The sequence below is a fragment of the Chaetodon auriga genome, chromosome 8 (genome assembly GCF_051107435.1).
Source record: "Chaetodon auriga isolate fChaAug3 chromosome 8, fChaAug3.hap1, whole genome shotgun sequence".
NCBI lineage: Eukaryota > Metazoa > Chordata > Actinopteri > Chaetodontiformes > Chaetodontidae > Chaetodon > Chaetodon auriga.
In genome coordinates this window covers 15892832-15905360 of record NC_135081.1, presented here as the reverse complement: position 1 = coordinate 15905360, position 12529 = coordinate 15892832, and the positions used below count along the sequence as shown (strand labels likewise).

At 42.7% G+C, this 12529-nt stretch overlaps 1 protein-coding gene across 1 annotated transcript; it reads right to left on the bottom strand.

The window, feature by feature from the left end:
* Window positions 1–2000: 2000 nt before the first annotated feature.
* On the bottom strand, window positions 2001–11868 carry cdh17 (cadherin 17, LI cadherin (liver-intestine)). The gene is made up of 18 exons (XM_076737633.1): window positions 11821–11868; window positions 11192–11287; window positions 10420–10557; window positions 10167–10302; window positions 9515–9673; window positions 8951–9103; window positions 7805–8010; window positions 7545–7676; window positions 7293–7443; window positions 6535–6744; window positions 6362–6438; window positions 6092–6280; window positions 4976–5220; window positions 4029–4159; window positions 3643–3867; window positions 3421–3531; window positions 3031–3147; window positions 2001–2859 (listed from the first exon to the last, which is right to left on the bottom strand). The coding sequence occupies exons 1-18, from the start codon at window positions 11866–11868 to the stop codon at window positions 2768–2770; spliced, it is 2616 nt and encodes an 871-aa protein (XP_076593748.1). The 3' UTR covers window positions 2001–2767.
* Window positions 11869–12529: the final 661 nt, after the last annotated feature.

Sequence of the window (12529 nt, the reverse complement as noted above, 5' to 3'; positions counted from 1 at the left end):
GTTTCTTTACGTAACGTTTTGCTCAGTTACATGCCTCATTTCCGCTGCAGCCCAGATGATTTTCCAGGACTAGTTCGTAAAATCAGACGAGTGACGTTTGCTAATGGAATTCCGTGGGAATAAGACGCAGGATGTGTAATAAAAACCGTCCCACATAAACAATACCTGCAACAGAGCAGGGCTTCATGCCTACTTCATTTAGAGTTCTCTACCACCAGGGGCAGTCACAGCTGGTCAGGCCTCCAGTATTTAGACAACACTGTGACATTATTTGACACATTAGTTTTTATCCCCACAGAATAACTGTCCTTTTATATATGTGACACACATTTTGTTAACTTCTGAAGCAGAGGATCTAATTCCGGTCAGAGAGACAAACAAAGTGTGGAGGATAAATAAGAGGAAGGTTCCTTCCTGCTGCACTGAAATTCAGTTTGGAGCTCTGACTCAACAATAAGGTCAAGAACAAGAGCTGCTGAGCTGACGCAGAAGGAATATCTAACGGACAGATTTCTATTTAAAATGAATGATATTTAGGTGGGATATTCATTTTCAGTGTTTCTTTCCCTGAAATTATAAATAGGTTGACATGATTACTTTTAGTTAAAATGTTCCCTTCTTTCCCTCCAGATGTTTATTTGTTACATCACTGTCAAGCACACTGGGACTGAGGGTTTCCTCACAGATGTATGTAAATATGATATTTTCATTTCAACATATTCAGGTAAGTGTGCACTTATCTCTTTGCTTATGTCAAACGCTATGTACCATGTACCTCATACTAATGAGTCTCGGATTTTAGCCAGATGTTCAGTACATGTGGCCACGTGTTTGCATTATGGGTTCTGTCTTTGCATGTTGAAAAGCACAGTAAGAATACTGTTCAAAAGAGTCCCCACATGTGTACATCTTTAGTTTGAATTTTATCGCAATCAACAATCAATTAAGAACTCCTGTTTTGGGGATCGTGTGCATTTAACAAAATAAATCTTAGTTCTGTGACTTAACCTTTAAATATGCTCCACGTGCTGGTGTCAAACCTAATAGTCGTGATTGATTATGATGGAAAAATTTTTGCATGTGCTCTTAGTATCCCTATTAGGATAAACAGGCACAGTTAACAGGGTAAACACTGTGACAAAAACGAAAGTGTGTGTCTGTGCAGCGATGGTGACGTTTGATATCCAGAGGTGTGCAGGTCATCCGTCACACAGTTTACTCTCCCTGTCTCTCCTCCACCTCCTCTCCTCTGTCCCTCAAACCTTCAGCTTCTCTCACCAGCTTTCCGGGACTCTATGCGCGTGTGTGTGTGTGTGTGTGTGTGTGTGTGTGTGTGTGTTGTTGTGGAAAGTGTTGCTGGGTTACAGGCGAGGAGAGAGTGCAGACATAAACACTGGAGAGAGACTCCATGTTGAGTTTGCTGTTATGGGGCTGTGGCTCAGTGCACTCTCCTGTCTCAATTTGGCTTTTGGAAGCTGGAGCGGGCCGTTGGATGACTCATCTCACACACACAAACACTGACACACAGTTATCCACAAACGTGTCACATGGACTGGAAGGATGAATGGTCGCTGCAACACATGTGGCACTCACATTCGACTCTCACATGTGTGTCTGTTTTGTTTTTTTATTTATGCTGCAGCCTCTTTGTGCTGCTTAAATGCCCACAATCATGCCATCCTCCCTTTCAGCACCGCTAACAATCTGCAACCTGTCTCCCACTGTCTAAGAGCTGACTCACTCCCTGCACCAGCTCCGTGGCCTTGACTGCTCAGCGACAGACTGCAGGGATGGGGAGGAAAAGAGGGACGCAACAGTACTGACTGTAAGCAGAGTAAATATCAGCGAGAAATACGAACAAAAAGGTTTCTGAGGAAAGAGAGAGCAGCCAGGAAGCATCGAGCTGAGGTGTGAAAACTCACGTCTCGTCACCGATCACCTGCAGCACCACGTGTGTGCTGTGACATGTTCAGGCACCCATACAGACACAACGACAAGATGAAAACCAAAGTGGCTCCCAGTTTCTTTGTTTAATTGCTCATTACAAAACACATTGCTGTTCATTACACAGACAGCACCCTGACAGCAGTGATATTCTGGGTTTAAAGGTGTTCCTTAATATTGAAGATAATCCAGCTGTTGCACAGCATTCAGCAGTTATTACATTCAAGCAGAATAGGAGAATAACAAACAAGTTCTCAGCTAAAAAAAAATGAATTATGAGATGATGGAACTGCTAATGAAGCCGCCTGAGTCTGGGAGTGAAATCTAAATAAATTACGTTAACAGCCATTGTAAATGCACGATTAGGACGGGGGCACCTGACAGATGAATTAAGTATGCACGGCACTTAATCAAGCTCAACTCCCTCTTGTAAAATAAAATTAAAAAAAGCTAAAGTAAATGTGCATGTGCATGTGTATGTATGTGTATATCTGAATTTGTGAGAATTAAACTTTTAGACCTTGAGAGAGACGGATGTTGGAAAGGTCAGTCCTCACTTCTGCTGTCAAACTCGTGAGGGTTTATTTTATTTGACGAGGAAAATGCTGAGCCAGAGTTTGCCTAAATGTCTTATTTTCAGCTGTTGTCCCCGACCGCACGTTAAAAGGAACCATTAAAGTAAAATAATGGTTAAGACTTGGTTTGAGGTTTAAGTTCAGGCACGTAGATGTATGTGACGGTTAAGACAATAAGGACTGCTTTACATCAGCCAGGGTCCTCACAGGTTTAGAAAACCAAATACGTGTGTGTGTGTGTGTAGTCTCTACATCATGGCGTTCCTCTCCTCCTCGTCAGTCACAGCTTTCTTCTTGCCTCCTTTCTTTACACGTTTGATCACTACGATGAACACAATAACTGCAACAAGACAAAAAAAAACTCAATCACAGCAGAGAACAAAACAGACCCAGCACCTCCAGCACAAACCTGGACAATAACATCCGACTGCACCACATAGCGGACACTGCTTCATGTGTGAGCTGGTGCTACCAGATTACCAGACTTTTATATGAGGATTGTCAGACTTACTGCAGAATCCCAGAGTGCCAGCCAGGATCCCAATGGTGGCTCCCATTCCCATACCGAGGTCACGTCCATCTGGTGCCATGTAGCAGTAGCCCAGCTCTGTGCAGTTACACACTCTCACTAGTGTAGAGAGTAGAGAGGGACGAACGTGTGCATTAGACTTCACAGACATGATGCATTGTTTGACTTTAAAGGATGACGTTAATCTCTGTATCTCTTCTTGTCAACAAATCCTACGAAAAGACACAAACCAACAATGCCTTTTGTCAGTGAACAACAATGGACATCTATGGCACAGAGGAATCAATTATTGTGCAGAATGATTTCCATTTTTTATCTCTTCAGTGTCGGTTGGCAGATGTAGCCTTTAAGCTTACAAAAGAATTAGCTCACCTTCTAATGGCTGCGTTACTCCCATGCCTGCACTGTCTTTAATGTTAATGGGCAGGTTGAAGGTTCTATCTTCATTTGGCATTCTCTTCAGGGTCAGTTTAGCTGTCGTGGCTGCATGACAGAAACGGAAACAGGAAAAATATAATGATCTAACTGTACAACTTTTTACAGTTTTACATCATCTTCTGGTAGTAGTACAGTAGTATGTACATGTGTATGTACCGTCAACTGTGCGCAGCTCCCAGTTGGGAGATTTCTTGCCGCTACCCAAGGTGAAAGTGAAGGGGTAGGAGAAGGAGCTGCTGTCTGCATCTTTGGCCTTGATGAGCACCGGTTCAGGTTTCTTGACACAGATGAAGGCCTTGGTCTCTATCAGTTTGGGGACGTTGTCGTTCACATCCAGCAGCCTCACAGAAACAACCCGCTCTGAAGACTTTTGTGGGTTCCCTTCAGAGGGAAATCAGAGGGCATTAAGTTTCATAACATAAACAAAAAACAATATCCCTTAATGCTATTAAGACTCAATCTACTTCTGTACCATGTTCTTTGCACAGAACATGAAATCCAGAATCAATTTAAAACTGATCAAAAACAGTCGATTATCTCACCCTTCTCAAAAGCTGTGACGGTGACTTCGAAGGCCTCCAGGGTTTCTCTGTCCAGCTTGCCTTTGGTCTTGATCTGTCCTGTTTCAGCATCGATCTCCAGCCAGCCCTGAGTGTCACCATCCAACTTGAAACTGCACAACACACAACCACAAATGCACACAAAAACACACACGCAGCAAGCAGATATTAGGACTGAATTGGGGCCCAGGGGAAATAGTGGTAGTCAAAACAAATCAATAAGTCTGTTTTGGGTACACGTGATAGTCCTAACAGATGAAACCCCAAACTAGCAGCCAGTAGGGAGCAGTAACGTTAAAAACAAAGCCAATGTTGATCTAGTGGAACAATTCCTGAGTTATGACAGCTATGGATAGATGTGTGTGTGTGTGTGTGTGTAGTCTTCTATCATACAGTACATCTTGTTAGAGTCCAGCTCTTGAACTGCAGAAGGACAAGGACAAATAGTGTTGGTGCTGTCTGCCTGAGGTTTCTAAGATGTGTTTTTAAAGTCTGTATAAGGAAGGGAGACAATCAGCTTTGAATAAAAGGGAGAAACAGCCTTGACGATTCAGCTGACAAATTCTGAAAACAAAATCCACTTTTTTTTTTGTTACTCAGCATTCATTAGAAACTGAAATGAACATTACAGGTGACGTTCATGAAGGGGTGCTTGAGTCCATCTGACTGACTGGATGTGGGGATATGTCAGACAAAAAAGTTGACAACCACCACTCTGATATGAAGTAAGTATTTACAGCAGCAGTTAGAGAAGTATGTGGCATCGACTCAAAAATAAACTACGGAGCCAATTTCCATCAGTTTTGGAAGCATGGTGGTGTATGGCACAGTAGAGATGCATCAGGCTTTGCTTACACAGACAATACTTTGTGTGTGTGTGTGTGTGTGTGTGTGTGTGTGTGTGTGTGTGTGTGTGTGTGTGTGTTTACCCGATCTCTTTGCCCTCGGGATCCTTTGCTTCCACAGTGAGCAGCACTGATCCCTTGGTGGTGTTTTCAGGCACAGTCACATCCAGGATGTCCAAACTGAACTCTGGAGCCTCGTCTACGTCGGTGACAGATAGGGAGACATAAGCTGTGGATTCGCTTCCGTACTCCAGACCTTTCATCAGCGGCTCTGGGTTACGAGCATCAATCTGGAGCCTGTAGGTGGGAGAGGACTCAAAGTCCAGAGGCTGTCGGGAGACAAGAAAGCTGGTTTGAAAAAGCAGCAATAAGGGAGGCTGAGAATATGTTGAAGGTCATGGCAGAGGCAGGTCACCACACAGGGGTGATTCTGTCACATATGTTTGAGCAATGTTTTGAGCAATGTGTATGAAAATATTATCTGCTAAGTCACGAGAGGCAGCGATAACTAGATAATGAGTCCGATCCAGCAGTTAGAGAATAAGCTCACACTCTTGGGAATAATCAACATTTCTTATGTTGTTTGATATTGCCAGCTATTTTGATAATCAATGCCAAAAAAAAAACTTGTTCCAGCTTCTAAAATGTGAGGATTTGCAACTCTTCTTCATTTTATATATTCAGAAATTTACATGTTTGGGATTTGGACTGATGGTGGGACAGAAATTTTTAAATATGACACCTCTGAATTTGGGAAGTTGGAAGGGAGATTTTCATTATTATTATCATTTCATTTCATTAGCTGCAACCCTATAGAAGAGTATATCACATAAATATAAAGATACACCATGGGAGGTTAACTGTGAACTTTTTAAGGTATAAAGAGCCTCAAATGTTTCAGCCGGCGCAAAGATCAAAGTAAATGAGGCGTAGAAAAATCATTGGTACCTCTTTATTTCTAAGTCTGGCATGACAGCGTCATACCATGACACTTGTTATCAACATGAAGCAGTCTTTATAAGCGCTCGTGACTGTTGTTATTAAATGTCATTCAGTCAATATCATTTTTAATGAGGTTAGGAATAATTGACCGAAAGATTCCTTCCTGTTCATGACAGGTGTCATGTCAGTCTTATGTACACCCCTCCAAATCATCTGTGTGTGTTTGTGTGTGACATGTGGAGAACGAAGATACCGTACCCTGGCTATAACCAGTTGGCCAACGCCTTTGCCGTCAGTGTGCACGGTAAAAACGCCGTCATCGTCACCAGCAGAGATGTGGAACTCAATGAGGGAGCTGCCGCTGTCTGGGTCATCGCCGTCTGTTGCCCTGATGGTCAGCACTGTGTGTCCCAAAGGAGTGTCCTCTGCTAGAGTGTGATTGCCATACTGCACACAGACACACGCAGACACATGAGGAAAACCATCAAACTGCCTGAGAGGTAAGAGACAGGTGGCTCACATACTTACATCGTTCTTCTCAAACAGAGGCATCTCATTGTTAACGTCGATGACGTTGATGACAACTTTACATACTGTGCTGAAGGCTGTGAGAGAAAAAGCCATAAGTCTTTTAAGTGAAAACTTGAGACTTACCTCTATTTACAGGTGTGTCACTGCACATCGTGCAGCATGTGTGTTACCTGGGTCGCTGACTTTGACATTGAGGGTATACTCCCGCTGGTCTTTTCGCTGCAGGAAGCGCAACACCTGAATCCTTCCAGAAGAATCATCAATGGAGAAGGCGGCAGGATCGGTGTCTGGACTCTGGGACATGATGGAGTACGTCAGGTGAGCATTCAGTGTCCCCTCTTCATCAGCGTCATAGGCCAACAGCTCTCCTACTGAGCTGCCTGGAACCACAAGGACCATGACTTAAAAATACTCTCCAGAGGTCTCTGAAGCTTGTTAACAGTGAATCCCACAGTAGATGACAGCAGCGCAGAATCAGTAAGTACACACATTTTGGGACATGCATGTCTTTCCTGCTGCAGCTGAGTTTGCCTTTTGTTTCCTTTCATTTATTCCCTAATTATATATTCTAAGTGTATGAATTTGTTGTTGATTTCAAACATTTATTGCTGCTGGTTTTCTTTTATCACTGAGTGAAATGTTTGGGCTTTTTAAAGGAGTAAACGATGGGGCAGATGTGGGGTAGATCTCCGTTTCTGCTCTAAGTACATGTGGTTAAGCATGTGATCACTTGAGAGCTGCTCTTGAAGGCCTTCTTACATGTATGGACTCAGAAACATAGAAAACAGAATGCAGAGCAAACAAATGAACGACGGTGGGATCAGAGCAAAGAACACTAGTTTAAGAGATACGTGGGCTGAAAGAGGCAACATGTAGCACACTACATGCCATGCATGGGTTATGTAATAATCACACACACACATCTTACCTGCAGGCTCACCCTCCTGCACCTCAAATACACTCTCAACATGTTCACACATGGGCTTGTTGTCGTTCTCATCCTCCACCAAGACGTGAATCTCCATGGGAGGCTCCACCTCTTTGTCATGGTTGTCCATTGCTAACACCACCAGGGTGTACTGAAAGCAAACACAGGTTCAGGAAAAATCCTTAGAAGTAAGTTGTTATTTGTACATGAGATATGGGAGATTTATTGAGAAATGAAGCACGTGTTGTGTACCATGGATTTTTCTTCTCTGTCCAGCTCCTCTGTCAGATGTATTTCTCCATCTTCTGTGATCACGAAGGGGAATTTAAACTCTCGCTCTTTCTGCACTAACCTGTAGACGGCGTCGGGATCATTAGACTGGACCTGGATCAAAGAAGGGAGGAAAGAGGCCAAAGTAGGATGATCAGTTACTGGATAAAGCAGGTATAGTGAGTGGTCGTAGTCTCACGTGTCTGCATTTGTGAAATTTGTGCACATGCATCTCCCCACACCTTTGCGATGAACAGAGGGTACGTTTCCTTTAAGTTCTCTTTCACAGTGATCGGTCCAGGATTGACCCAAAGGTTTTGCTGCACAACAATGTGCACTCTGGTGTTTCCACTCAGCGCGGTCTCCGACTCTCCTCCCAGGTCCTGCACGCGCACAATCAGGGTGTAGTCTGGGTCCTCCAGGGGGTCCACATTGTTCCTCCTCATTTCTGACACCACAGATGAAGATGAGAGTTGCAATTAGAGGCATTGTACCGGCAACAGAAAGAAAAAGTTTCAGTAGATATCTAATTCTGGAAAGCTGAGTCATGTCAACGCAAAGTTCGAGGAGTTTCTTCTTGATCCTATCACGGACATAAATGGTGGCTAAACCACTCTTTCTGGATGAACTCATCAACCCAACACCCAATAAATCACACAACCAGCACTAATCGCCGACAGCTTGTACAATCTGTGTTTATCTACATTGAAACCAGCTGTCAATTTCTATGTACCACAAATCCCTCGACTGGGATCACTCACGACTTTTAGGATCTGACACGTGTCAGTGTTAACAAAAGCATGTATGCAGTTGTGTGTGACAGGTAACATTTATTCTCATTATTAATCTGCTCGCCAGAGAAGACTTTGAAAACCAGAGAATATCATATCATAATATAATATCGTAATGGAGGCATGAAAGCAGATCGAAACAGTACCATTTCCCTGGAGTTTGTCCCTGGTGGCTGATTAAATTGTAAAGTCAAAGCGAGGTTTATAGAGAACCAGTCCAAACCCTGATGGTGTCATTGTTCTGTGGCCATTCCATTGTGCAATCAACATTAACTTCTTACTGGTGCGTTAAAGCAAAAAAACCCATCAAATACCAATTACCCAATGACAATTGTACGCCTGCTCTGGGTTCACTATATATGTGTTTGCCACATGTCTTTTGTCCAATTTGACTCCAAGTATGACACAGTTATGTGGAATCGTTGGTGTGTTTGCACTAATAAAGGCTGCAAAAGGTGTACTATAGTCACTTTTTTCCTTTGGAATATAATCACATTTATGATGATGGGATTACTGGATTTTTTTCTTAACTGTGACTAATCTAATAACAGACAACTGATGGTTGCAGCTCCACATGAAACAGATCTGTATACAAACCTGCTCTCTCCACACAGGTGAAGAAGGGGTTTTCCTCATAGGGGACCTTCTGCACTGAACAGAAGTTATCAAACTTTGCCTTCAGAGTGTCAATGCTATGATCTTCTCCTATGCCGTACTGGATGCCCTCTCTGGCCTTCAGCATCTGTCTCCCTGTTAAGAAACATGCATACATCAAATACTATTCAGGCCAATTCCACACATTACAAACGCATTTTCATATAGAAAACACTGAATAACATCTCTACTGTCTCAAGGCTGTCTGAGAAATGTGATAAAATGTTCTCTCACAGATGTAAACAGGTATCTTCACATGCTCACACACACTCTAAGTAATCTGTGATCAACATCACGCGACACATTTTGGCAATCTGCCTCCGGTCAGCGTTAATCTTGAGCACATAAGATGAGCTGTGTAATCTGGATTTACAGCCGCACTATACCGCCAGATTACAGGCAGAGATGGACAGATTACAGACTTTCCCACGGGCAGTGCACCTAGTTCTGCACGATGTCTGGGTTCGTGTCTGCACGTTCACTTGTGTGTGCACATGTGTGAATTACCTTCTTCTGTGGTGGAGATCTCCCCAGTGTGAGGGTCAATCTGGAAGAGGACGCTGTGGTGTTTGTTGGGGATCTGGCTGACCAGGCTGTAACTCAGCTGAGCGTTGGGGGTCTGTGGGTCGTCCTGATCCGACGCAAACACGCGCGTGAAAGGGACGCCTGGAACAAAAGACAAAACGGATGTTAAAGTCTCACCACAGTGAGGTGTCAGCGGTCCTGACAATGGTTTCACATAATTCCACCAATCTTCAGGTGACACTGACGACCCAATAAATGCAGCAATGTAAGATGTAAAATACCAAATAAAAATTGGCTTTACAAACGTTTTATGGGGAAGGAAATGCATTCAACACGCTTGTGAAACATCAAGGCTGACAGCAAACTTTAACACCATAAACTTCCTGTTTTGTAGATAATAATAAAAATGATGGGCTTCAATGATTTGCTTCAATAGGGAGCAGCCACCACTGTTGCCTGTGATGGGTTGTATATTCTGAAACTCACAGCTTTAAGCGTGCACAACCTGTATGAGCATACTAAGTGTTCTAAGGTACATATTTTCATCCACGCCACTGTTAGTTTGAGCAGCTTTTGCGTTTGGACTGTTTCCTTTCCTCTCACTGAAATACTTGTTACACACACACACACACACCTGCTGGTCTGTTTTCTAGAACCATAGCTGAGTAGCTACTCTGGTTGAAGTATGGAGCGTGGTTGTTGATGTCCAACACATTTATGGTCACATGTATTGGGTCATCCACAACTTCATCATCTGCCAACGCCTCCACCTGGATATAGTCACACACACACAACACAAATAATCATATAAAGTCATCTTACACTGCAAATACCATGGACAAGAATAATTTTCTGTGTGCTTATAAGAGGAGAGAGGACCCCTTTACCATGATCATGTAATGGCTATCTTGAGACCAGTCCAGAGGCCTCTCCAGGTACAGCCACCCATCATTTGAAATCTTGATGTCTTCCACACCTTCTCCACTCAGCCTGAAATGATTAACCTCTGGATGGGTCACCTGAAACTACGGAGTGAGACATGGAGGGAAATGAAGAGATTTGTGGAAACAGATTCATTTAAAGTCTTTTGAACCTTCATTTGATCACAAACAAAAGGGAAACTAAACAGTAGCAACAGAATAAGCACTCAAAATCATTCCTTAAGGAACAATACTAATGAAATAATAATGTAAAAGTACTCCTTTACAAGCAAAAGTCCTGCATTCAAAGTGCTACTTAAGTGAAGCTCAGAAGCATTATCAAAAAAATGTAATGTATCAAAGGTGCTTTCTGTAATTTTATCCTTACCTATTGTCAATAAGCAGTAGAAGAGATTATTGAGGGAAAACTCTTTAATGGTATGTGTAGAATATGGTCATGCAAAATGATGCAATAATAAGTGTTTTACTATGAGTAATAAAGAGAGGATATGCTACTAATATGCATGCTAACATATGTAAAATATTAACCTGAAAAATAACTGCAGCTGTCAGATTAATATAAGTGAGTAATAAGTACAATATTTCCCCTGAAATGTAGTGAAGTAGAAGTATAAAATAGCAGAAATTGGCATTCTCAAGTGAGGTACAAGTACATGAAAATTGTACTTAATTAAGTACAGTACTTGAGTAAGTGTATTTGCTTGCATGTGTGTAATACCTGATGAATGGGATATGGCACTGGTGTCCACTCTGGCACATCCAGCTTTGTGTTCTCAAACGGGCCCTTTTTTTCCTCCAGATCCTTCCCACCAGCCTATCAGAGCACAGAAACAGAGGTCGAAGGTCACTGAATATAACACAGGCTGAGGTATAATTGAACCTCTCACACTCACGCCCACATTTGTCCTTTTTGCTTCAGATCTGTACAGTAGATCAATGCAGTTAGGCATTGAGGGCAGGTTTTTACAGCCCAGTTATTTATTGAACCAAAATGACCCGACAATGGGAATTCTTAAATCCCACTGCAGGACAGGAGAGCAAAGTCTACAGACGAAGGACTAGCACTCAGTTGAACACTTCACGCTTCCTTGTAGCCCTTTAAATAAGTTACCAAAGGTTTTCCTGTACATATTTCTTTAACCTTGCAGACATTATGGACATTTTCTTTGTACAGGAGGCTTTAAATACCATAATAGGTCTGCACACATGGATGTCTTATGAGCCAAAACTCTTGCACATGAAAATATCATTAATCCGCACCTACTGCTTTAACAGGTTTGTGTATTTGAGTATTTACTATGAATATGTATGGAAGTGATGCAGCAGGTGGCAGTGTTATGTACTCACAATGGTGAAGAGGAGTGGGAGCAACAACAGATGCACCATGGGTGTCATGATCGTAGACTGGGAAAGAAGAAGAGGAGGAAGAGGAAGAGGAGGAGGAGGAAAAGGTGAAGGACAAAGCAGGAGGTTGAGGAGGCAGAGAGGTGACATGAAGAGGAGGATTTAAATGACACATTTAAGTCCTGTTCACTGTGCTCTGCTGTTAAATTCTCATGCTCTGTCTCTGACCCAGTTCTCTATACAGCACTATGAGAACCTGGCAAAGAAAATCTCTGTCCTTGATATGCACATGTATACTATCTCTCTGCTACACATTTTTGAGCTGAATGTGAACTCAAAGTCCTCACATCCACCCACATAACCGGGTGATCCATCCACCTCTACCAACAGGAGAAACTGTTTACTTGCAGTGGCAGATGTCAGCGATTTTTTTTTTTCTTTCAGGCCAGCTTTTTTCGCAGTGGGTCTCAATGCCATGCAGGTGCCCAAAGGTCAAGGTGTGTAATCTCTGTGACTTTACAGCCGTCAGAATCTAGAGTAACATGAGAGCCTTGATTGTGTGTTTGTACGTGTGAGCAGTTTGGCAAACTGCTGTGTTTTTGTGTTTATTGATGGAAGATTAAGTGATAGTTTCAGGTGTCACACACTCACACAAACACTTCCGTGTGTCTCAAAGAAGCTTTAAACCCGGTGTTATATTCAGACGGCAGCA